This window comes from Ictidomys tridecemlineatus, chromosome 15 (genome assembly GCF_052094955.1).
Source record: "Ictidomys tridecemlineatus isolate mIctTri1 chromosome 15, mIctTri1.hap1, whole genome shotgun sequence".
Classification (NCBI taxonomy): Eukaryota; Metazoa; Chordata; class Mammalia; order Rodentia; family Sciuridae; genus Ictidomys; species Ictidomys tridecemlineatus.
The window spans coordinates 57,451,804-57,476,985 of NC_135491.1; the positions used below are offsets into that span (position 1 = coordinate 57,451,804).

The 25,182-nt window shown below is 59.3% G+C and overlaps 2 protein-coding genes and 1 long non-coding RNA gene across 7 annotated transcripts in view; 2 read left to right on the forward strand and 1 right to left on the reverse strand.

The window, feature by feature from the left end:
- Atp2c2 (ATPase secretory pathway Ca2+ transporting 2) overlaps nucleotides 1–495 on the forward strand; it is a 47,222-nt gene extending 46,727 nt beyond the window's left edge. Inside the window, exon 25 of the mRNA XM_078032915.1 lies at nucleotides 163–495. Coding sequence (XP_077889041.1) covers nucleotides 163–281 — 119 coding nt within the window. The 3' untranslated portion in view covers nucleotides 282–495. The remainder of the gene's footprint in view (nucleotides 1–162) is intronic.
- Nucleotides 496–3,908: 3,413 nt separating this feature from the next.
- On the reverse strand, nucleotides 3,909–18,498 carry Meak7 (MTOR associated protein MEAK7). Of its 4 annotated transcripts, none has more exons than XM_078032756.1 (8): nucleotides 18,365–18,498; nucleotides 14,107–14,283; nucleotides 12,405–12,635; nucleotides 11,859–12,042; nucleotides 9,364–9,792; nucleotides 6,532–6,650; nucleotides 5,831–6,010; nucleotides 3,909–5,408 (listed from the first exon to the last, which is right to left on the reverse strand). In XM_078032756.1, exons 2-8 carry the CDS (start codon nucleotides 14,257–14,259, stop codon nucleotides 5,295–5,297), a joined length of 1,410 nt encoding a protein of 469 aa, XP_077888882.1. In that variant the 5' UTR covers nucleotides 14,260–14,283; nucleotides 18,365–18,498; the 3' UTR covers nucleotides 3,909–5,294. The 4 variants fall into 4 exon arrangements, with proteins under 4 accessions (XP_077888882.1, XP_077888881.1, XP_077888880.1 ...); XM_078032755.1 differs by lacking the exon at nucleotides 18,365–18,498 and adding an exon at nucleotides 16,535–16,700 and having other exon boundaries at nucleotides 11,898–12,042; XM_078032754.1 differs by lacking the exon at nucleotides 18,365–18,498 and adding an exon at nucleotides 16,535–16,700.
- On the forward strand, nucleotides 14,227–24,120 carry LOC144370933 (uncharacterized). 2 transcript variants are annotated; one of them, XR_013431059.1, is made up of 3 exons: nucleotides 14,227–14,358; nucleotides 14,896–20,178; nucleotides 21,122–24,120. It is a non-coding gene; the product is annotated as an uncharacterized LOC144370933 (long non-coding RNA). The 2 variants fall into 2 exon arrangements; XR_013431058.1 differs by having other exon boundaries at nucleotides 14,896–24,120.
- The last annotated feature ends 1,062 nt before the right edge of the window (nucleotides 24,121–25,182 follow it).

Genomic DNA, 25,182 nt, shown 5'->3' on the forward strand with positions numbered 1-25,182 from the left:
AGCAGCCCCGGACGCGGTTTCTGGCAAAGGCCTCCCCGGGTGGAAGAGGGTCTGCCCGCCAGATTCCACAGGGGGCCGTGCCTCGCCCTCCACGGGGCCAGGGACCTGCCCAGGTGGGAGGCGACCTCGGCGCGGCCCTGACCCTCCGCCGCCTCCCTGCAGACCTGCTGTTCCTGACGGGCCTGGCCTCGTCCGTCTTCCTTCTGTCGGAGCTCGCCAAGCTCTGCGAGAGGTGCTGCTCCCCGGCCAGGAGAGCCGGGGCGCACCGAGACGACGTGTGAGCCCCACCTGAGGGGCGTCCCTGCGCCCTCTGTGTTCGGAGCCGTGGCCCTGGCACAGCGTGGACTTCAGAGGGAGGCTGCCAGAGCGGCGCAGCTGCAGGCGTGGACTGTCCTCTGGGGGGACCTGGAGGCTGCTTCTGCCGTCCTCCCCCTGCGGGGCTCTGGGACGCCCGGGAGGGGCCGCGTTTATTTATTAAATCACCTGTTTTTATCACCTATGTCTCTGCCTGTTTGTGCACAGCTTGAGGCCACGCAGCCCAACTGGGGACACTCGGGGCCCTTCCAGAGGCGGCCGAGGGTGACCACACTGCCCGTCCTCTGAGGCTGCAGCTGATGGCTTGGGGTACTTTTATGAGGTGCGAGGATGAGCCTGAATTATTTTGGTCTCAATTCCAGCACCAAAGCAAAAGGCTGAAGCAGGATTTACTTAAGTCTGGTCAAAGGCGCCCAGAGCACCTCGCTCACCTGCAGCGCTGGACGCAGCCGGACCAGGCTAAGAACGCTGTGCACGGGTCACCTCTGTGAACCCCTTAGTTTCACATTCCTTGCTAATAATTCTAAGGAAGAAAACCACAGATGCTAAAACCCAAAGCTTTTTATAGATTCAGCCTCTGCTGACCAGCTCTCCAGACCCGGGCACACGGGGGCTTCCGTCCTGGGAAAGGCCACAGGGGACAGCTCCGCGGACGCCAGCACCGAGCTGAGGTCAGAATGAGGAGGTGTCACTGTTCTTAATACCCTAGAGGTATTCTGTACAGGGCGGCAGGGACACGGCTCGGCCCCGGGACAGTGGGCAAGTGTCCCTAGTTCTAGGCCTGCTGCGTGGCGGTGTCAGACTCCAGGAGACTCCATAGACTGTCAAGAACAGCAGCTGGGGACTCACTAGCAAGGTACGTCTTGGGTCCCCCGGGAATACCCATCAGCCCAGGAACGGAACCCCACACTAGAGACACCTCCAGGACTCGGGGGACAGTCACTGGACAGAAGAGCTCCGTGACGTCACTAGGATGAAGCTGTGTACAAAAGAGCTTTCCTGTGTTCAAACGGCACCTGTTAGGAGAAATGTCCATTCACAGCTCCAGAAATGACCAGAGATTCACCTAGCAGGCCCCGGGTTCCTACTGTTGGACAGCAGAGTTCAGTTAGCCAGGTCAGCCTGAAACGTCCATTAACAGGGGCAGCTCCTCAAGAACACCACCAGCTTCAGAAGTGGTCACGGTGCCACCAAAGTGCAAAGAAAAATAAGAAGCAAGCACACCAGAAGGTTCCAGAAGACGGCCGGAGGGGAATGGCTCTGCCTCATCTCCTTACCGTGAAACTCCAGCCACCAAGATGAAAGAGACCTCAACTGAGAAATGCAGGCCATGAGCCCGTGTCCGTTCAAGTCAGCGGGGACAAGGTGTACCACCTCCGGTAAAGCCTGCTGGGCTTGGTTCTGGGGTGAGACGAGGCCCGTCCTAGGACACAGCGACATGGAGCGGAAGGACGAGTCCTGTCTTCCTCAGGGAGGAGACATCTCCCCAGCAGACCACCCAGAACGCCTCAGAGATGCTGTCCAAGGCCACAGGGTGGACAGACGGAGGACACGGGCCGTGCAGGGCAGGGGCTCTTGGCTTTGTCCACTGAAGCACCTTGAAGTCAGCAAGGAAAGACCTGCCTCCCAGAGCGCAGCTCCTGAAGGGTGGGCCGCTGCAGGCCCAGGAGAGATTTCAGAAGCAGAGGACGAGCGAGCTCTCCCACGGCGTCGCTGCGCAGGTGACAAACAGTCCCCTGCACATTAGGTCTAAAGGGAGTTCAGGAGGGTGATCGACGTCGGCATCTAAATAATGACCCACTCTGCAGCTCCTGCGGCTCACCTCGGCACGGCCCCACCAAGAAGCACAAGGCCCTCACTGCGCCTTCGGCCCTAGCAAAACACTGTGCTGCGGGGACAGAGTGACCAGGGACAACAGGTGGAGGAGGTGGGGACACGGAGCAGGGCTGTCAGAGACATGAGGATGAGGGTCGGTCAGTGGGTGAGTTCTGCTCAGGTGTGGCCCCCCTGGGAGGACCATCGGGGGTCTGCTGGGCCAGAGGGCTCACTGCCGAGACGCGTCCCCCTGGGAGGACCATCGGGGGTCGGCTGGGCCAGAGGGCTCACTGCCGAGACACGTCCCCCTGGGAGGACCATCGGGGGTCTGCTGGGCCAGAGGGCTCACTGCCAAGACGCGTCCCCCTGGGAGGACCATCCGGGGTCTGCTGGGCCAGAGGGCTCACAGCCGAGACGCGTCCCCCTGGGAGGACCATCGGGGGTCGGCTGGGCCAGAGGGCTCACAGCCGAGACGCGTCCCCCTGGGAGGACCATCGGGGGTCGGCTGGGCCAGAGGGCGCACTACTGAGATGCGTCCCCCCTGGGAGGACCATCGGGGGTCGGCTGGGCCAGAGGGCGCACTACTGAGATGCGTCCCCCCTGGGAGGACCATCGGGGGTCTGCTGGGCCAGAGGGCGCACTACTGAGATGCGTCCCCCCTGGGAGGACCATCGGGGGTCTGCTGGGCCAGAGGGCGCACTACTGAGATGCGTCCCCCTGGGAGGACCATCGGGGGTCTGCTGGGCCAGAGGGCTCACTGCCGAGACGTGTCCCCCTGGGAGGACCATCGGGGGTCGGCTGGGCCAGAGGGCTCACTGCCGAGACGCGTCCCTCCATGTGCACATGTAACTTTGTACGCATGCGGCTTTTTCATAAGAAAAAGTTGCTTTACCTCTTCCTTCTAGCACTTTCTGGGCTGTGCTTGGTCCTCAGGTGCAGGGAGACCTCCAGCCTTTACCAACCGAGTTCTTGCTCGGATTTGTGCTGGCCTCTCATCTCCGTGACCTAAAGACCTGACAAGGACCTCGTCAGGAGGAGAACGTCCTCTGCTCATGGTTCTAGAGGTTCAGTCCGTGGTCAGCCGACTCCATGGCTCTGGGCTCGAGGTGAGGCCCGGCATCACACAGAAGGCCATGGTGGACAGGAGCCGGCAGGCAGAGAGCACGCGCACAGGGAGGTCAGGGTACTGCAGTTCCAGGCGCACGCCCCGTGACCTGCTCCCTCCCGCCAGGCCCCACCGCCTCCGGTTACCACCTACTCATCCTCACACCATGAGTCCCTCAAACAGACTGACCCACTGAGGGGTACAGTCTCACACCTCTCACTCACCTCTAAGCCTTCCCACACTGTCCCACAGGAGCTTCAGGGGACACCTCAAACCCTGACACTCCTCATCTGTTCAAACAAGGTCACGAGTTCCTCAGACCCAGGTGTGATTAGGCCTGTCACTCCGCTGACACCCCAGCCTCTTGTTGTGCTGAGAAGATGGGGACAAAGGTGTGTGGGCGCAAAGAGGCTGCCCTGCACCATCCCGGGAGGCTGCCCCCGCCACCCCGAGAGGCTGTCCCCCACCACCCCAGAGGCTGTCCCCCACCACCCCAGAGGCTGTCCCCCACCACCCCAGAGGCTGCCGCGCCCCCACACTCCCAGTGCCCCCCTTATTGGTGTCGGGGTGCTGCCTGGGAAGTGGGGAGGAAGAACACAAGGTCAAGCAGCCAGCGGGTGCACGGGTGGCAGTCCCCGACACCGAGGACAAAGGAAATCAAGGCACATCCGTGTGACCCGGGAGGTATTTAATTGCACTTTTTTTAAAAAGTCCAAAGCGAGGGGACCACTGAGGACCTAGCTCTTGGGATCCATAGTGGGGAGGGCCCCTGCTGTCCTGTCCGAAGACCACGTCATGCCCCACAAGCCCTGAGAGCTGGCTTCCTGGAAGAGGACCCACAGCGAGCAGGTCCCTGGGCCCGCTGCACCCTCTGTGCACCGAGCGCTTTGTGAGGGGACCCAGGAGGCCCTGCCTGGTCGGGGTGGGGCTCGGCAGAAGACCCGCCGGCCTCTGGGGAAACCAAGAATCCCCAACACGAGGCAGCTAAGTCAGTATGGCTTCTAATCCAGGCAAGTATGGGACAAGGGCCGCAGTGCAGCAGCTCTGCCCAAAACAAAGGGGACAGTCTGACTCGGAGCTCACGGCTCCTGGCAGACGGAGGGTCGTCAGCAGCACCCACTCCCCAGACGTCAGAGGAGAGGCGGCGGATGTGCGTGGAGGCGCAGCCCACCCAGGTAGCCCTCAGCATCTGGGAATCCCTGGGCTTCAGGGCGAGTCTGCATCTCCCCCCGTTCCCGGGGCAGAACCCCCAGGCCAGGAGTGACTCCGAGGGCTGTGATGGTGGCTAGCGGCTCGGCCCCCAGCAGCCCTGGATGTCACTCGCCAGTGACTTTCGGGGTGGGCTGCTTGCAGCTATCAAGCCAGCTCCAGGCTCAGGACCCCCAAGCGTCCCCCACATTTGAGTTGGCAACAGAGCTGCTACTTCGCGCCCGTGAGCCCCCATCTGCTCACGAGGCAGGTCCGTGTAAAAGAGCCAAGAAAGGCAGACGCAGACCCTGACACGCACACAGCGGGACCACAGCGCCGCAGCGCCCCCCTCTCCCGTCTCCAGCGCCCCACCCACCCCCGGCCGGCTGGGCCTTGATACACAAACACGCTCCTGCCCGAGGACACTGTCCCCACCAAGCACCGAGATTCTCGCCCAAACGTCCATCTGTTACCAGTCAAAATGGACCATCAAGGCACTAACTGGGATGGCCTGAGCAGAGGCCCAGCGGCCCCAGTGGGGGAACTCCTTCCTGCAGGACAAGACATCCCCCAGAACCGCGAATTCCAGCCGAGTTCCAAACGTCTGTGCCTTTGGGTATCATTGATGAGAAATGAGCAAAGTTTGAGACTGAGTTGCTAATTTGACACTTGGGTTGGGAGGTCACCTCCCGGGAGGTCCCTCTGTGGTAGCAGAGGGACCTTCTTGGCACGGCGTGTTCTGGTCAAGCCCGTCCAGGGCTCCATGGAGCTGCCCGGCAGGAGGGGGGGGGTCCGAGGCTCACACACACCCCGGGGAGGCCGTACGCGCTGCACCAGGGATGTCCGGGTCCAGGCTCTGGAAGCCCACCGCCTAGGCGTCCTCAGGGGCCTCACGGAGCCCTTCACTGTGGCGAGTCTGCCCAGTGATCTCCAGTAGGGCCCGGGCCTCAGGATCGACGTCGAGGATGCTCTTTTTGCCCTGGACCTTGGGGAGAAGGGGAGAGGGTATTCATGATGTGCAGAGAGGCAAGCAGCTCCCAAGAACTGGAACCGAGCCGTGGTTTCCGGCCCTGGGTTGGCTCTACAGAGAGGGACCCACGCTCCGCCATTGCTGCAGGAAGCCCCGAGGCCCTGCCCAGGGTGTTCCACTCTCCAGAGTGATGAGGGGCTGCAGGGGTGCAGAGGGCCCAACCAGGCAGAGCCAGGCAACCACAAGGAGCCCAGGCCTTCTGGTCTCACAGATGGGCAGGGAGGGCAAAGGGACACACCTCGGGCAGGGCCCTGCTTTCCAGGACAGGGCCCAAAACCAACTGTGCCGTGCGCCTGCAGCGTCCCCAGAAACCAAGCAGGACCAACCACCCCCGTGTGGAGGAACACAGGAGCCCACCTTCAAGACCCTCCACTCACCAGCTGCGACTCTGGGGGGTCTCCCACCGCCCACACCTCCATCTTGTCAAAGCGGAAGTTCTCCTGGGAGGACAGCTGCGGGCTGTTGTACGTGGTGCACGTGGGCTTGGCCTTGCTGTGTCCCTTCCCGAAGTCAGCATCTACCCAAAGCCCGAAGTAATGGTGCTGTCCTCCCATGCCCTGCAGGGGAAGCCCCAGGGCTCAGCGACTCGGGGTCCCCCTCTAGGAACGGCCCAGCGTGCAGCGGGAGGCCAGCCCGTCTTCCTCCCAGCCTGGGCCCACCCCTGGCCGACAGCCTCTGCTTCTTCCTGCAGCTGCCACACTGCAGCAAGGACAGCCAGGAGCCGTGGCCACCCCCGTGTGGACCCACCTGCTGTTTCACGAGCCACTGGCCAGCCTGGCTATGTGCCAGCTATGAGGCAGGAGGGCACGGTGCCTCGTGACGGGTCTGCCACCCGCGTGGGCCACCACAGGAGCCAGGAGAAAAGGCCACATTCACCCTCTGCACCCACCACTGAAAGCCCCGCAGAGGCCACAGCCTTCCTGAGGGAGACCCAGCCCCGAGACAGGACAGACAGACACAGTGCAGGTGAGAACCAAAGCCACGGGTGCGCGTGCCTGGTGGCAGAGGTGACACTGAGCGTCAGGAGGGACCCGACCCACCCCCACCCCACCCCCACCCCATGCACTGCAGCTCTCACCAGTCCATTCGGGATGGTCTGCTGCCCGCAGTTCAGGTACATGAAGTGGTCGTTGTAGCCCGTGGGCCGGTACACGGCCATGCTGGGGGAGACGGAGAACAGGAAGCACCTCTCGTCCCCTGGAAGCCACAGAGCAATGGACACCAGGTCACTGTGTGCACTGGGCACCAAGAGCAGCAAACACACGGCTCCTGCTCAGGAAGTGCAGTCGGGAGGAACCCGCCTCCTCGGAACTCAGGAGCAGAGGCAGGTGGCCCCTAGGATGCTGCGGAGCCTGCTGGAGTGTGCGTGAAGACGTGGGGCCGTCCCCACCTAAGAGACCCCCATCCTGGAGAGAAGAAAGCTGCAGACAGAGCCCCTCACAGCGCAGGACCTCGGGGAGGGGAAGGACAGCAAGAGGCGGCACAGGTGTGAGCACACAGGCCATTTCAAGAAGCACTGGCCGGACATGGGGGCACAGCTGTGATCCCAGGGCTCGGGAGGCTGAGGCAGGAGGATCGCAAGTTGGGACCCAGCGTCATCAACTTAGCAAGACCCTATGCAACTCAGTGAGACCCTGTCTCTAAATAAAACGTAAAAAAGGGCTGGGGATGGGCTCAGTGGCTAAGCACCCTGGGTTCAATCCCCAGATTAATAAGAAGCACTGGTCAAACCTTGGAAGTGACCCCTGCCCCACCAGCACTCAGCCCTGGGGTGGGAGGAGGGCCTGCCTTGCCCACTGGAAGCTCTGTCAAGGGACCACCCCAGAGCTGCCTGCTGGGCCCAGAGCCTGCACCTGGACCCTGGTCGCTGAAATGCCTGCGACTGCGAGAGCCACCGCCCAGGCCTGGGGGGACAAGCGCTTGACAGCTTGGACGGGGGCGTGCCACGAGGCGGGAAGGGGTCACAGGAAGCACGTGGACGACACAAGGGGGCATCCAAGGCCCAAGGGACTATGGGAGGAGGACATTCTTAAGCAGGCAGAGTGCCAGCAGATAATGCCCTGACCACCACTCAGACAGTGGGGGCCTCCGTGGCCAGGGTCAGGGCGGCCCTCAGGCAGCGCCTCAACAGCCTGCAAGGGCGGGAAGGACGTGCTGGACAGAGTGGCGGGGCCACAGCCACTCATGGAGGAAGGACCCCACACAGGGATGAGCCTGGGGCACAGCAGGGGCCAGTCAGCCCCCCTGAGCACCTGTGGGTGTCCAGGTGGGGAAGGAAAGTCTGAATCGGCACCTGGGACCACACAGCGGCCTGGTAGGCGCCTGTCCTCGGAGCCGGGAGGCAGAGGGCCTGGGGCACTGGGCGCTGCCTGGTCCCCCCGCTCCTGCCTCCCCTCCTGGGCGCCGGGCTTTAGAGGAGCGTCACTTTGCTTTGTGGTCCTGAAGCTGTCGTTCGACTGACACTTACTGGGCCCTGCTAGGAGAGGTGCCGGGGCCACGGCGTGGGCCACAGCTGCAGGGACCCCCCTGGTCCAGCTGGGGCTGCTGACAGGGGAAGCCACGTGGAAACAGTGGCTCCAGCTCACGGGGAAGACCCCAGGGTCGCTCTGCCTGCTGGAGCGGACCCCCAGGAGGGCTCCTCTGGTTCTCCCCATCGAGCACCCGGCCGAGCTGTGAACACGGTCAGGACATGACCGTCACGGGCTTCTGGGAACTGAGGCGCAGAGACCCAAGCACCTTCCTGAGGGCCAGAGCGGGGACCAGGCCCGTCACCCAAGCCTGGAGTCTCTCCAAGAGCACCTCAGAACGACCCAAAGACAAGCGCCGTTCGGCCGCTCCCCTCTCAGAGCTGGAGGTGCACAGGTGGACACTGCCCCGAAGGGGACCAAAGCCCAGGGCCGGGCCACCGCAGGCCTAGGCTGCCCTGGGCTGGAGCTTCGTCCCGCGTTCCAGGGCAGAACGCCGTTGACGTGATGCCTGGTCTGCGTAACTTCCCGCGTTTCCACCACGTACCACCCTGAAGGGCACGAGGCTCTTCACGCCCCACTGAACCAGGGGGACAAAGTCAGCGTGTGCGGACTACTGAGGCCCAGCAGTGGACCTGAAGTGTCCTCGTGGCTCTGTGGTCATCTGTGGTCCCGACTCTTGGCCTGTTCGTGTCCTAAAGCAGAGCCTGAGCCACAGCAAGGCAGCCCAGCTGGGCTCCCCGAGCCACAGTCACCGGTGGGAGGACACCCCACCCCAGAGGTTGAGGTACAGAGGCTGTGGTTTCCAGAAAAGTCCACGTGCAAGGGCAGCCGCGTGCGTGCACACCATGTGGGGAGAGTGCCCCCAGGGTCGGGACTAGCACTCAGAGATGACCAGGTTCTAACACAAGCAGACCCGGGGGCAGAGCACCAGCCCTTCCCAATCCCAGGGACAGGGCCGTGGCCTGACGGAGCTCCCTGGGAGGTTCTCAGCAGGTTCTCCGGGGAAGGGGAAGGTCTGCCCCGGCCTCCGGCACTGGCGAGCAGCCTCCAACCTCCACCAGTCCAAGACTAGGAGGCAGCGCCCACAGAGGGAGGAGGGAACGGGAGGGCGGCCAGGCGGTCCAGGCAGACATCCGCAGCCCGACCTCTCCCTCGACCTCTAGACCTGGTGGGGTGGGGGACACTGGGCCTCTGTGTCCTCTCCTGGAAGCTGGCCCGGGGCTGCCCCTGCTTACTTCACCCCATGGCCAGGACCCGAGGAGGTCTGCGCACCAGAAAGGTGTCCTGGCTTGTCAGGCCCTCGTGTCCAGGACACCCGGAGAGGCCAGGAGAAGGCCTGCCAGCGCCCCTGCTCCCCACTGCCCACAGGCTCCAGGGCAGCAGCAGCGGGAGGGCGCCCCCACAGCTGGGCTGCCCCGGGGAGCGCGGTCGCCCAGGCTCACCTTGGAACTGAGGCTTCACCTCCCAGGGGCAGGAGGCAAAGCCACCGAACACGTGTCCGTCCTGGTCCTCGAGGACAATGAGGCAGGGCCCCTGGTGCGTGATGTGCCCGCACAGCTGCGAGAAGCTCTGCCCGTGGAGCTGGGAGGAGAAGAGCAGGCGCCAGTGGTGCCGCTGCTCCTGCGCCAGGTGGGAGTTGAGGTAGATGACCGCCAGGACGTCCAGGACGCTCTCCAGCTCCTGCCCGGGGCCCACCTGGCGCTCGGGCACCAGCGTGGCCAGATCGAGGGACGAACGCAGGACCGGGAAGCCTTGGTGGATGACCACTCTCAGGAACGTGGCCACGTGGGGGACCCTGAACACCCAGTCCTCGACCGTGGCTCGGTCACAGGCATGGTCCAGCCAGTGAGGCCCCAGCGGCCTGCTGCCATCTAGGAGGGGAAATGGTGTCACTGGGCCAGCACGGCACCTTCCAGCGACTGAGCCACACAGAAACAGGAGCTGGGGACCGAGTGTGACCCTGGACACGGGAGGCGGCTCGGCTGACTGGAGATGCGCCTGGTACAGAAAAGACCGGGAAACAGCTCACAGCCTCCTGTTCACATTGATTACCTGTCGAGGTCCCTCGGGGTGTATTAAGATCACCTTCCCGGTCCTTCCCACTGTTCAAATGTGGCTGCTATGAAGCTCTGGAACTCCACGTGGGGCCTGCTTTGTTTCTCCAGTGCTGGTCTCAACAATTTGAGTTCGCGACCCCTGTCCTCTCCTTCCCACTGAGCTGCCCACCGAGCTGCACCTCAGCTGGCCGCCTCACATCCAGGCCCTTACAAGGAGGCCGCGTCCCCCGTGCCTCAGCAGCTGGGACCTGTGACGGCTTCAGCCCCAAGGGTCAACTGTCCAGGGTGGGGTGGCTGGTCACTCACGGGGACCCTCTAGTTGATCTGGGAAAAGCTAATGCTGTTGTCCCTCTCTCACCTACAGAGTGAGGTGACACGGTGATGTCACAGGAAACACCTGGGCCTGAAGCAGCCCCGGTTTCCCTGTGGGCACGATGGACGCGATTCCAGACCCCCCGTGTGGTCACCGCCAGGTCCAGGGAGCTTCTGTTTGTAAACTCACTAGTGCGTGTGAAGCCTCTCCTCTAACTCCTGCCCATTTTACTAGAATCACACAGAAATCCCAGGAAATGTAGAAACCCAACTACTTAATCATCCTCTTCCCAACTTGTAGGAGGCTTCAAATTCCTATCAGTTCTAATCAAACTAGTTTTCAAATACATTTCTCACTACCTGTTCATTACCTGAAATCTTAAGGATAATTTTAATTGTTTGATTTAACTTTTTCTAGTTAAAAGACAAGTTAACTTAAGTTTTCTCTTTTTATGATTCTTCTTTTTAAAACTACTGACTTTGAAATAACAAAGAATTGGGCTGGGGATGTGGCTCAAGCGGTAATGTGTTCACCTGGCATGCGTGGGGTGCTGGGTTCGATCCTCAGCATCACATAAAAATAAAATAAAGATGTTGTATCCACGAAAACTAAAAAATAAATATTAAAAAATTCTCTCTCTCTCTTTAAAATAAAACAAATAATTCACCCACAAGATACTGATATGTATATCTTTCCACATTCCAAATACCTTCCTAAATATTTGAAAAATGACTTATTTTTAAATTGTATTTTAAAACCTGGATTTATAATAAAAGAGTAACATGTTTATAAAGTAACTCTACTTTGCAGAGAGACTTCACCATGAAGTTTTTTAAAATCTCAAATCCCAAGTAAATCTAAATATATACTGTTTCTATAGCAGAATACATGCTTCTCAAGTGTATGATGGACAATACCCCAAGTAGACCATATTCTAGGCCAGAAAAGATGCCCCAGTAAATCATACAATATATGTTCTCCAACCATGAAGAAATAAAATTAAAAATCAGTAGCCAAAGGCAATTTGAGGAATTCACAGCATGTAAAAACCAAATAACACTTCTAAATAGCCAATAGGTCAAAGAAGAAATCATAAGGGACATTAGAAAACACTAAGATGAATGAAAACAAAACCTAAAACTCATGGGTGCAGCTAAAGCAGCGTTTAGAGGGAAATTCATAGCTGCCTACGCTGATGCTGCCTACAGTGAAGAGAGATCTCAAATCAATCATCTCCACCTGTATCTTAAGAAATCAGGAAAAGAATACGAACTAAACCTAATGCAAACAGAAGGAGGGGAACAAAAGACTAGGGCAAAATACATGGAATAATAGAAAAACAGGAGTTTTTTAAAAAATCAATAGAATCAAAATCTGGTTATTTGAGGATATCCACAAAAAAATAGAGAAACATTGTTCACATCAGCAACAGAGATGGGGCCATGGCTAGAATTATACAGAAATCCCATGACACTCAGAACACACCCAAGGGCTCAGCCACCCCTACTCCCAGCCCCGCTTGGATAGACTCGCTGCAAGGCCACAGCCCTGGGGACCCCCAGCCTACCACCAAGGCCAGCGTCGCTGAGGATGGCCGGGCACTTGCCTGGAAGCTTCATCTCAGACAGCAGGTGGGCAGCCAGTGCCTGCACCCTGGTGGGGGTTCCGGGGGCCTTCTTCCCGGTCCAGCCCTTCAGCTCCTGCCTGTGGGCCAGCACATGCTCCACAGAGCCAACCAGATCCTCTGTGAACTGCAAGCCCACAATTCCACCTGTAACAAGTGTCCACACGACCCAGACCCCACCACACCACCGTGGGCCGGCCAGTTCTCTCCAACACCCCGCACCATGGACCGCAATATGGGGCAGTCACCAACGGACACAGTCCTCACCCTTCTAGTGGCACACATGGCTGACAGGAAGTCCCCAACCCATACAGGTCCTCATCCTTCTGGTGACACACATGGCTGACCTACAAGTCCTGCCCCAGCCTTTGTCCAGGAGTTCAGACCCTGGACACAGGTACATGGTCTAGGGTTCCCAGGAGCAGAAATCTCAGCCAAGTCCCACCCCAGCTCCAAGCCCATGGCCAACACCACTTAGGGGTCCTCTACCTTCTGGAGTTCTCTGGCTTTCACGGGACCTTCGTTGGCAGAAATCATCTTCAGAATCATGAGACTCCTCTCCTCAGAGCTGCCCTTCAGCAGGTGGGACAGCGACACTGTGAACTGCTCCTGAGAGACGCCCTTGCTGGGCCCCTGAGCCCTCCCAGGCGGCTGGACTCTCTGCATACCGTCATACAGTCTGCTGACCATCTCTGGGGGAAGAGCCTCCCCAATGCGGTTCTGTTGGGGACAGGTGGGAGAAAGGGCTGGAGGGGCACAGGTCAACTTGGTAGTGTCCCAGGGCAGTGAGCTGGGGGCTGGGACCCTGATGCTCTCAGCAGGGCCCACCCTCACAGGGCCCAGCGCGCGGCTGCCTTGGCCATCAGATCCCCCACTCTGCTCCTGCCCTGCCTGCCACACTGTCCAGTGTCCCCGGTTGGCCACGTCTTTCCTGCCTCTGCCCATCACTCCTCCTGCTTGTCACCCCTTAGGAGATCATGTGGGTTAGAGCCTTGTGCTGCCACATCTGAGCCTATTCGCCCGTGTGGCCCGTCTGTGCAGAGCCATCTGGCCTCCACACCAGGGGTTTCCGAGTGCCTGGGTCCGCTGCACTAGCCCAACTCTTGTGCTCAAGATGCATTTCTCGTCACTTCCACTAGACTTTTGGGTTTCTCAATCGGCACTTTAATGATGTCATTATACAAATACTGTTTTTCTTTTTGGCTTCAACATCAAATGTGATTTGACCAGGGACGGCCAACAAGCAGAAAACAGCACTAGCCATGAACAGAGTCACAGGGTCTGCGCGGGGTCGGAGTGCAGGCTCCCACCAGCCCCAGAGCGCGCCGTCTGTCACCGCGTCAGTGGCTTCAGGTCTCCTGGGCGCTCTCAGGAGACTCCGGTTTCTGTCCACTTCCAGAGTTCTGTCTGGCCCTCCCCGGACACGGCGCTAAGGTCAGCTCTTAGGGCTCACCACCTCAGCCGTCCACTGCGGTCAGGTCCTGGCCTGCCTGGTCCGCTCAGCTCCAGCCGTGTGTGCCCAGGCCCACTGGGTGCTCCTGGTCTGAAGGAGACACACGGGCACACACGTGGGCCGCGCCATGAGCTAGAGCCCCAAAGCCTCCCTGGCCAGCCTCCTCGTCTGCAAGGTGTGGGTGCGCCCAGTGCCCCGTCAGACCCACACTGCCCCGCGCCCGGGAGACGCACTAATGCAGTCTTTGGTCATGTCCTGCCAGGCTGAGCACTTGAGGGTCCTATAGAAATGGCCAGTTTCACCTCCCTGAAGGAGACCCTGGAACGTGAGTCTTCAGCACAGCGTCAGGAGCACTGTAAGGGGCACAGGGGCGCCCGAGGCACTGAAGCAGCCTTGCCCCCAGCTGCCACCCTGTGTCAGGAGACTCGGCTCCAGGGCAGGAGGCAGTGGCCCCCCTTGCTCCCCATGCCCCACATCAGCTCAGGCAGAAACACCCCACACTCTGTGGAGGTTCCCATCTACTCCTGGTCCCGTTCTTCCATACAAATACGACCAGAGTGACTTCAACAAAGACGAGGGGACCTTTCGTCGTGACCAATGGCAGCTCTGCAAGGCAGGGCAGAGGAGCCACAAGGGACACCACGCGGCCCTCTACTCCTCAGTGCGCCCCCCGCCCCGGGACCAGGTGCACAGACCCTGGGCCCAGCTCAGCACGGGCCGGCGGCCGGCCGTCCTTGCCTTCAGCGCCTGCAGGGAGAAGGACCTGGGCGAGGCCTCAGAGCTGCCCTTGTCCAAGGACAGAGTGTCCAACAGCGCATCGACTTCCGCCTGCTCCCCGGGAAGGAACTGGGAGTGACACCTCTGCTCCGCGCGGCTCCTGCTGTTCCCCATCTCTCCTGGGACCCAGCGGGTTCTCTGCAGAAGGACAGAGACAAGTTAGGGGAAGGTCAAAGCGACCATCGAGGCAGTGACGACTCTGGGGTCCAGCCGGTAAGTGCAATTCTCCTGGAAAATGCAGCTGAAGTGCACTAGACCTCGAAATGGGGCTTCCATGTGGTAGACATTAACAGTTGGCACCAGCGTGCCCGGAGGGTCACGGGATAACGCACTGGGTCAGCAAAGCCAAGGGCAGGGATGGTGCCTTGTGTGGCCGGGCCCTTCAGGTCCCAGCCAGCAGGCCTCTTTCATCTGAGGTGTCAGAGGGGCAGAAACAGAGACTGACACCCAAAAGCAGGTGACCCGGGGCCTGGTTCATTGTCACAGGCCTGGAAGAAGCCAGGTGCCAGGGGGGCCCATCAAAAGAGCAGTTAGAGGGGGCTGGGCTGGGCTCAGTGGCAGAGCACTGGCCTGGCACACGTGAGCCACGGGGTTGGATCCTCAGCACCCCATAAACCTAAACGAATAAGATAAAGGCCTGTGTTCATCTAAAAGTAAAAAAATATTTTTAAAAAAGAGCACAGTTAGAGAGGGAACACCTCTTTTTTTTTTTTTTTTTTTTTTAGAGAATTTTTAATATTTATTTTTTAGTTTTCGGCGGACACAACATCTTTGTTGGTATGTGGTGCTGAGGATCGAACCCGGGCCGCACACATGCCAGGCGAGCGCGCTACCGCTTGAGCCACATCCCCAGCCCTAGAGGGAACACCTCTTGAAAGGTGTCCCGGCTTCCTGGGAACTGCATTGGTGAGACCGCCAAGGTGACAAACCTTCACCAGGCGGGCAACTTGGTCAGCGGGGTCTGTGCCACAGGAAGCCACCTCCCAGGAGGCTGGGCCAGGAGGAGGCCATCCCAGCGGCAGGGAGCATGACGAGTGTCCCCATCAAGATGTGACGGCCAAAGGTGGGTGCCCAGGGGTCTGTCTTTCCTCTTATTGAGGTGAGAGCCCCACAACGTGACGCCAGCCATGTTAAGGAGAACGATCCAGGAGCACTTAGGCCATCGACGGTGCCGTCAGCCCCCACCTGTGTGTGCCAAGGGACGCCCATCAGCCCCGGGGCACCTCGCTCCTGTCACTTCCCAGCCCAGGCAACCACAGCTCTGCCCCTGTGGCTCCCATTCTGGACGGTCCCCCAGCGGGTCCCAGCACGTGGCCTTCCCCGCCTCCCACTTTTCGCCCAGCGCCCTGCTGTCCTGCCAACCAGCCACAACTGGTGTCTGCCCTTTGCCCCTTCCTATGGCCAACTGGCACTTCGCCATGTGAACAGGTCCTCGCTCGTGCAGGGACAGCCGGGCCCTGGTGTTCTCTTGGCACTGTGAGTGGGCCGTGGTGAGCCCGCATCTGCTCCAGCCATGTCTCACAGTCCCAAGGTGGACGCCGAGCCCTGGAGCTGCTGGCTCCTAAGGTGACCCTGACTTGGAGGAACTGCCACACTCCACTTCACAGTCCCCTGCAAAGCGCCAGTCCTCCATGTCCCTGCCATCGCCCTCTTTTGACTAAGGTCGTCTGTGCGCGGAGGGCCTGCCTTGACCAGCTTCACTGCTAACACACCCGCAAGAGCACGCCTGGGGGGGGGCCTCCCCAGAGCAGGACCCGCGGGGCTTGCCAAGGCAGGCTGGGACAGGTCGACCAGCCCAGTGTGCGGTGCCACTCACATGCCATCTGATCTAAATGCTTCTGCTCAGGTTTCACAACAGCAGAAGAGCCAAGAAGGAAAACCTCTGGCCTGGCTCAGTGTCCAGTGGCTCGAGGCTGGCCCCATCTCTGAGGCAGAGGGGCTGCTCCAGAGGAGTCCCAGCCCCAGGGCACAGCCATGCCAAGTAGACCCCAAGGGCCAGGGGGCAGGCCAAATGTCCAAACCCAAGCCCCAATAAATAACACTGTCATCCAGGGCTCAACCAGGAGAGGGAGCATCGTACCAACTTTTAAACACCCACTGAATGTCAGGCGTGTGCACAGGGAGGTTGGCCAACAGATGCCTCCTTGCAGACCCAAAAGGTGGCCTCCGCACAGCAGGATGATTGCAGCAACTATTTGTTTCAAAATATCCAGAAGAGTGGATTTTGAATGTTCTCGCCACAAACGTGACAGGACAGAAATCTCCCAACAGTGTCCAACCTCCCAACAATGTCTGGGAGGAAAAGAAGGCTTCTGATATTCCCTTTCCAAATGCAAGCTCCCGAACTTCAGCCCAGACAAGCTTTCTCATCAGACTTTCAGAGGTTCACCTTGGTGTTTGGGACAGCCACCGTCCTGCCACGTTGACCCATGTCAAATCCTCTTAGAGAAAGAAGCTCGTTGAGATCACAGTACCAGCGGCGGCCTCTCAACTGGAGGTGGTTTCTTCTCCCAGGGGACATGTGACAATGATGGGAGACATTTGGGTTGTCATAACTGGGAGAAGAGAGTCCCGCTGGCATTTGGAGAGCGGAGGCCCAGGATGCTGCTGACCATTCTACAGCGTACGGGACAGCCCTCAAGCTCACAGGCTGAAGGTGAGAAGCTGTGGCTTCAAGGACGTGAGCAGGGGCCAACAGGATGGTGTCCCTCCCACCCCTAGGACACTGGTTCACACCCTGCCCCTCTCTGCATGGGACTCCGGGCCCTGCCATTAAGCATAGGCAAAGATCTGAGTTCAAATCACAGCACTCCATATTAGGACTAGGGGACAAGTCACTAAGCTCTTTTCAACCCTTAATCAAAATGGAAGAAAGTCCACTAGCCCAAGGTGGCAGATTGCTTGCTTGACCAAATTTTAGTCAGGCTGTCCTCCTATCTGTGCTCCTCCATGTAAAATCCACCTTTCACCAGGACCCTATCCTCACAGCCCATTATCCCTGTTCGTAAACCAGGTTCATCCTCCACCAACCCCTGGGTGACAGCTCATCACCCCGGCCTGTCTTCTGCAAAAACTTGGTTAGGTCAGGCTAGCCAGAATCCCCCTCCCTCCTGATGTTGCCTCTGGTCATTTTCTGTCCACTGACCCCTACCTGTAGCTTGGCTGTAAATTCCCACTTGCCTATGCGAGAAGACCCCCACCTTGCCTCCTGTGCCATGTCCCTGTACCTATGGCCAGGCTCTTGAATGAAGCCTGGCTTGGCGTGCTCTCACAACCGTCAGTGAATAATTTAACACAAGGTCAAAGGATTGAATAAAGCAATCCGGGGAACTGGGAAGGCCAAAGACGGAAATAGCTGGGCCCGAGACAAGCAGAGGCAGCTCCTTGGGTCTAGGTCTGGGAACAAGGGAAGCAGTCCTGCCCTAAGGGACTGCAGCTGGATCCCACATCACGCTAGAGAGACGACGGGGCCTTTTCTGGGCACGCTTCCTGCTGGTGTCCCAGGACGCTCTGTGGACTCCTTTCCAAGCTTCTCAGGACCGGTCCTGTCATCATGAGGAGGCTCCACCCTGGCCAGCCAACCTCCAACCCTTAAAGCCAAGAACATGGCTCTCCCTGTCCCCTTTCTGGGGACACTCTAACCACTCCATCAGAACCCACCCACCTTAGGTCCTGTTTATGCCCCAGAGTCCAGCACCCCTTCTGCAAGGGGCAGCTTGAACTCAAGCAAGGCGTTCCCCTGGCCCAAGGCTGGCTTCCCTCCCTCCACCCTGGGCTCAGAGGGCCGTGTCCTGGGGGCCCTTTGCTTTCCCCTCCTAAGCTATCATTTTAGTTATCAGCTCCAGGCCAAGAAGATCCCCGCACATCCTCCATATATCCGCACTCGTGCTGCCTCCACAGATGCTGCGCTTCCTTCCTGTGTCAATGCCAGCATTCTCTCATGGCTCTCCCTTCCGGGCAGCTGGCCTTGACCATGCGGAGGGCACTTCTAGGGACTTCTAATCTGGTCGCACAGATGGCAGAAGGCCAGTGTACTTCCGTGCTCAGAGGACCACACCGGAGGCCCTCCCTCCCTCTGAGCTGTCCCCGGGCACACTCCGGGGGCCTGGACAGGCCTGGGCACTCGGGGGCACTGGGGCTCAGGCCCCCTGGGGACACGCTCCGCACGCATCCGCACCCCAGTAGAGCCTGGCCCGCGCCTCCGGCTCAGCTCACCGACCTGAAGGACCCCGCCTGCCTTCCGGTGGGTCCAGTGGGTCCGGCAGCAGGGGTTTGCTCGGGGGAGCCTCCCCGGCCGCGTTCCCTGGCAACGGTGCCGACCGGCGGTCGAGTGCCCCAATCCAGGAAGCGGAATCTGGGGGCGGAGCCCAGGGACGAAGCCAGCCAATGGCGAGGCGCCTCGGGAGAGTGGGCGGGGCGCCGTGTGGGCGGGGCCGGGCTCGTGGACCGGGTCTGCAGGAAGGAGCGGCTGCGGGCGGTCACTGGGAACTGGCTAGCGGGGAGAGGCAGAGCCCGGCCGCAGGGCTGCTGGGGAGGAGAGGCCCTGGGCGGGGCGGAGCGGAGGAGCTGGGCGAGGGAGCGAGGCTGAGCTGGGGGCTGAGCGCATTCCCAGGAGGAGAGACACCCAAAAGGGGACCCAGCTGAGGACTTGCTCTGCTAGCCTGCGAGGACAGAGCCCCCTGTCCTCGACACCCCACCTGCTGGTCCTGAGGGAGGCTCCCTCCCGACCTAGAGCCTTCCCCGGGCCTCCTTCCACCTCTTCAGTTGGTTTTATCTGTCACCCCAGCTGGGTGAGTAGCCAGGAAGGTGTTCACAGTCTTCACTGATGTGGCCTCGCTGTCCAGAGGGCAGGGCAGGAACTGTCCAGTTCCTCCCGGTGGCACAGTTTGGTAAACACTCCCTGACCTGTGTGTGCCCTTCTTGAGCTTCACCACCCCTTCATTCCAAAATGTTTTGACACATAGCCTCCATTTCTTCCCCTCTGCCCGTTTCTTAAGCCTACTGAAAGCCTGTCTTGGGGACCCTGTCACTGACTCCAAGGGGCACTGAGCCCTGGCATGCAGCATCGCCTGTGAGCGTTCCTGCCTCCTCAGCTCTTTCCTGGGCTTCTGGAGTGCTCATTCCTTGCTCCCATCTTCTCCCAGTCCCATCTGGCTTCAGCTCCTCCTGCTTCTTCCCCTCTTTCCACCCCCTGCATCCTCCTGAGATAGCCCCCACCCCCCGCTGTGTTGAGCACTAACCTACAGGTCCAGCAGGTTTGCTCACCTGGGCTCTGACCCCGTAGGTCCACTGTAGGCACCTCACACTCAGCCTAGCAAGCCCGGTCAGCCTAGCAGTCCCTAGACTGCTTCTCCTGTTGACCTCCCATGGCCCAACAAGAGACCTGGAGGGTGCCTCCTCCTCCTCTCCCCATTTTGATTAGTAAATCTGCTTTACCTCTAAGATATAGCCTGGTCTGCTCACTTCCCAAGGACCTGGTGGTTCAGGGTGGACCTTGATAATGGCCTCCTGGCCTCCTCCAATACGCCCTCCTCCCCATGCTGCTGCCACTGGAGCACTTCACACTGAATCCCAGATCCTGACCTGCCCTCTGGACAGCGAGGCTGCGTCAGTGACGACTGTGAACACCTTCCTGGCCACTCACCAAGCTGGGGTGACAGATGAAGCCAACTGAAGAGCTAGGAAGAGCAGGAGCAGGACTGACTTCTCCATAATGACCCCTTTGAATGACAACACTGCTCCTACGGAGGACTCTGCTCTCTAAAGTCACCCACCGGCAGAAACTTGCTGTTTGAAATTCTGTGGGTCCAAATGACCCAGCGGCTCTCCCTGGAGGACCGTGGCAGCAGTGACTGGAGTGGCCGCGGGGGTTCTAGCCCAGCGTGACTCCTTGCAGGCAGTTTCTGGACATCCTGAACCGCAGCATCTTAACTCAGAGGTCCACTTTGCAGAGGCCTGAGGCTGGCCCTTCGCACACAGCCTCATCTGAACTTGACCTGAGCTCCATCATGTGGAAACTCTTGGCCTCTTCAGGTGAGTGGCCCCAGTTAGCACACCTGACAGCACAAGAGCAACCCAGGGGTGCCAGGCAGTTTGGGCTGGGACAGCTGTAAGATCCACGGAGGCAGCACTGTCTTCTAGTTTACTTGTGTGTGTGGCACTCCCACCACGGTGCAAGGGGTGACGAGCCAGCCGTGAGCACCACTGCCCTGCCTGGCACTCAGGGCCTCCTCCACCTCCCAGCCCCCACCTGCTGAAGGAGTGGGAGGTGCTGGTCCCCTCCTGTCCCAGTTCCACCTGGCCTGGCTCCAAGGACATGCCTTCTGCCCCCAAGGACGTGCCCGCCCTGACCACCTGGGAGGCTGCCTGGCTCCTCAGCGCCTTGCTTTGCCCTGCTGCCCTCCGCTGCCGAGTGCTTTTGCTGTATTTAGTTCCTACGTCTCCCCAAGAGAACGCAGGCCCCCAGCCAATGTCCCTGACAGGTCTGCCAGTCTCCTTAGCAGAACCAAGGGGTGGCCATTCAAGAAGTAAAGAATGGGGTGACTTCAGGAAGCCAAAGGACTCTGGCTGATGCCCGAAGTGGAGAAATGGCCAGCATGCTTAGCCTGGGCCAGGCTCGGCCCTCCTGTGACTAGGGCAGGAGAGGTCACCAGAGACCTGCCTTCCCCAGCACTTGGGCAAAACCTAGGGGGCCCAACTTTTCCTGTGAGATCCAAGGAAGGGGCAACCAGGGAGGGAAGGTTTGCCTGCACTTGGGGTGACATTGACACCAATGCGCTGGTCCTCAGGGACATTAACAAGCTTTACAGTCAACAGTGAAGCCTGGTTTTCCAGCCTGCTGCCCCGATCACTGCACACGGGATGGAGCATCCTGGGGGGGGCTCCTAGTCCAGCCACATCAGCTGCTTGGGGTCGGCTTGGTCACCTGCCCGGGCACCCCTGCTGTCTGCCAATCAGATGCTTCCTGGCCATTTAGGTTAGAACAAAAACAGAAGCCCTTCCTGCCTGAGGGCTGCAGGCCTGACTGCCCACCACTCACGAGACATGGCCGCCCCTGGAGAAATCCTCCGACCCCGGAGCCCAAGGAACCAGGGGAAGCAGAGTGACACGTCCCCCAGCCAGCCAATGCCTTCTCACGTATGCCAATGACACGAGTGAAGTGCCCTGAGTCTCCCCCTCTGCTGGCTCCAGATAGGTGTCTGTCACCTGCACACAGGACTCCTGATGTCCAAGACACCTGTACTGGAACACGGAGCAGGTCCCTGAGTCCTGCCTCAAGGCTCCTGCAGTGGCCCCTGGAGTATCTGCAGTGGCCCCTGGAGCAGCTGTGGTGCCGATGAAGAGGCAAATTCATATAAGTGGAGATGTGCTGGGGGGCGGGGAGAGGAGAGCAGTGGCCTCTCAGGGCCGACAGTAGGGGCAGGAGCTCATGTGGAGGGAGCCGCTGCCAGCTGCGTGGCCACAACAAACAGCCGACGCACTCTCCGTGGTCTTTGAATTGGGTGAGACGTAAAGTGTTTGAAATTTCGCCGATGAAGACTGTCTCTTTTTCTTGTTTAATAGCCATTGCGCTATTCCAGCCACTCCCGGGGCTGGCCCCAGGTAGGCTGACTCTGAGCACTGATCTCTCCTTAGCGCCCCAGGGTCCTGGCTTCTGGTCCTGCCAGCCATGGGGACCCCCCTGCTAGCCAGCCTGGCAGGTGAGACAGAGTCCGACTCAGGGGGGCTGAGCCGCCACCAGCACCCTCTGCAGCCGGGCACCTGCCGTCTCTCCCCACACGCCCCCCGTGCCCATATCTGGAGCCATCCTGGGATCCTCCAAGTTTGGACTGGCAAAGCGCTTGGGAGACCCTCACCCAGCAGGAAATACAGGCGAGGTTGCCTTCCAAGGGAGGGACCCTCAGTACTGCCCCCATGAACTTCAGCTGTGCCATGTGAGCTAGAGAGAGAGAGCAGAGAGACAGATGTCTTCGTTTCATTGAAGGTCAGTTAGTTCTGACTCAGGTTTAGATAACCACATGTAGCTCACAGCAAATGGCACAAAGCCTGCTGGACCCTATGCAGCATTTCATAGTAGAAAATAAACAATAAAAAGCACACCCACCCACTGGGACGGCTCATCCTTAATGGAACTAAGGGTGAGTGTAGAGACGGAAATATGGGAACCCCGACAGTGGGAATGTTGCAACGAACAGGAAAAGTCCGGCCGTTCTCCAAAAAGCTGAGCAATTACCGCGTGACCCGGGCAGTTCCTCTCCTATGTACACCCAAATCTGAGCCCAGGTATTCAACACTGCGTAAGGAGGGACACGGCACAGGCACAGCAGCCCAAAGGTGGACTCACACTTTCCGTCAGATCCGTGTGGACTCTGTGCACGGTTACGGTGGCATTCAAAAGGTGCTGAATGAAGTACAGACAGGCAGGAACACAGATGCACCTGGGAAACAGGGGCCACACACGGAGGGCCACACACGGAGGGCCACGCAGGGCTCATTCCATTCACATGACCCGTCCGTCATGCAGAGCCTTGGAGAGCTGACTGGTGGCTGCCCAGGGCGGGGGCGGGAGGAAGAGTGGGAGCACCTGATCCTGGTGGGGACCCTTGGAGGTTGGAATGCCTCCCGACTAGATACAGGTCACCCCAGGTGTGAGCGAGCTAAAGTCACTGAAGTGTGCCTTTTTTTTAATCTTTATTTTTTAGTTGTAGTTGGACACAGTACCCTTATTTGTTAGTGTGTGGTGCTGAGGATTGAACCCCGGGCCTCACGCTTGCTAGGAGAGCGCGCTACCACTGAGCCACAACTCCAGCCCTCTGAAGTGTGCATTTTAAAAGAGTTGATTTTATCTTATGTGAATTTCACCAAAAAATCCTTAAAGAAGAGCACCCCCCCAGACAGTGGTGCGGAAGGCCTAAGGCCATGGAGATGAGGGGTTCTTGGGAGAGATTCAGAGGTGGGGTTCCGTGTCCCCTGAGGCCTTGGTGGCACCTCTCGGGGGCTCCAGTCACCGTGGGAACCCGGGACAGGAACCTGGGACAGGAAGGCACGGTCCTGGAGTCAGCACAGAAGGGGCCTCCAGGGCCTCCAGGGTGACAGGAACCCAGCACGAGAGGCTGCAGGGACCTTCACACAGGGCGAGCAGGGCGCTGCCAAAGCAGCAGCATCCACAGCAAGGGGACCTGCCTGGGCAAGCCCAGCGGGAGGGGTGCAGAGGGCGCAGGGAGGTGGCCCTGAGCCTGGTCAGATGGAAACAGGCAGCTTGCTACCTGAGGGCCGAGCTCCGCCCGAAGACCCAGAACCCCACAGAGTTAAAGACCTTGAGATGAGATTGTCCCAGGTGACTCAGTGGGTCCCTGTCACCACAGGGGTTCCGATGGAGGGAGGGGACAGAAGGGGACGGAGAAGGAGAGGTCCAGGTGGAAGCCAGACGCAGAGGGACGGAGACAGTGGAAGATGCCGCACTCTGCAGGAAGACGGAGGAGGGGTCCCAGGTGGGGCTGGGATGGGGGTTCTCTAGAACTTGAGGGGGAGTGTGGCCCTGCCCACCCCTGGACCTGAGGCTTCTGACCTGGGGAACTGTAAGAGAACACCTTACGTGTCCTCGGTCACTAAGCTTCGGACCCCACCAGCTGTCAGAAACTGACATGCCCCGGAACCAGGCAGAGGTGTTGTGCCCCCACCGCCTCATCTCCCCCGTCACTGCCACAACCCAGAGGGGTCGCAACTGGGGCTGGTAGAGAATCGGAGTAAAGCCGGGTTTGGTGGCACAGGCCTGTAATCCTAGCCCCTCGGGAGGCTGAGGCAGGAGGACCTCCAGTTCAAAGCCGGCCTCCGCAACTTAGCAAGACCCTGTCTCAAAATTTAAAAAAAATAGAAAGGGCTGGTTGTGTGGCTCAGGAGTTAAGCACCCCAGGCCCAATCCCTGGTACCAAAAAAATAAATAAATAAATGAAAGAATTGGAGCGAATAAAAACACAGGATGTTCAGTGAAGTTTTATTTCAGTAAATAATGAATTTTAATATCAACAATCCCAAACATTTCATGAGACATAATTACACTAAAAATATGATTGTGGTTGTTTATCTGAAATTCAGATTTAAATATATGCATCCCGGTTTTATTTGGCAACCCTAGTCAAAAACAGCAGCTGCTGGAGAGGAGGGGCACAAGGAAGAGAACCTCCCCAGCCCCCCACTCCCACTCTGCCCCATCGCCCCCACATAGTGGAATCCAGGCCCGGGTGTCACCTTCTGGGACCACGCTTTTTAAATTAACAAGTCAAGGTCGCTATCAAGCTACAGTGACCCTGGGACCTAATTTCCTAAGAACAGACAGGAAAAAAGTCATGGGGAGGGTCTAAGCTCTTCCCAGGGGACAAAGGCCCTCGCCACTATGCCCAAGCACCTGGGAGACAGCAGGAAATGTGGCCGGTGCCCCCAGGAGGACGTCTTGGGCCACGTGCCACAAGATTGGTCACTCAGACCAACTCAAGACAAAGGTACGGACTCTGCCTCTGATGAGCCGCCCCCGGGTGCCCTGCCTGTGTCCCTGCCCGGATTAGGGGCCACTACAGGGCAGGAAGCAGACCCTTTTGCCTTCCGAACCACAGGGCTGCGCTTCCTGACCCTTCTTCCTGCGGAGGTGATCAGGGCCAGCGTAGCCATGTGGCCACTAGGTGGTGCTCGTGGTCACCACAAGACACAGGGCTAAGCCCAACACAACTAGTAGATACGGTGGCCATAGATGTGATACGAGAGCCCCTGCGGGACCCCCATGCGGGGCACGTGTTACGTCACCCTGACTCGTGTGCCACTGTCCGTGAACCAATGCTGACACATTGCCAGTCACTCAAGGCTGCGTCCTCTTCAGACCGCCTCAGTTTCCCTCTCCTGATGTCCCTCTTCCGTTCCAGGATCCCAGATGTCACTTAGTCATTCTGTCCCCTTACGCTCCTCTGGGTTGAAGGTCTCTCAGAATGTCCTTGGCTGTGGTCGCCTTGGGGGCTTTGAGCAGTGTGGTCAGGTGTTTTGTAAAGT

What these genes read in the sequence shown, in the direction of transcription:
- Meak7 (XM_078032754.1), bottom strand. Translation starts at nt 16,666, where the DNA reads ATGTCCCCTGGGAGAAGAAACCACCTCCAGTTGAGAGGCCGCCGCTGG. An exon ending in AGACCATCCCGAATGGACTG is followed by an intron (nt 6,011 to 6,531) that starts GTGAGAGCTGCA and finishes CTTCCCCTGCAG; the next exon opens with GGCATGGGAGGACAGCACCA. An exon ending in ACCCCCCAGAGTCGCAGCTG is followed by an intron (nt 5,409 to 5,830) that starts GTGAGTGGAGGG and finishes CTTCTCCCCAAG; the next exon opens with GTCCAGGGCAAAAAGAGCAT.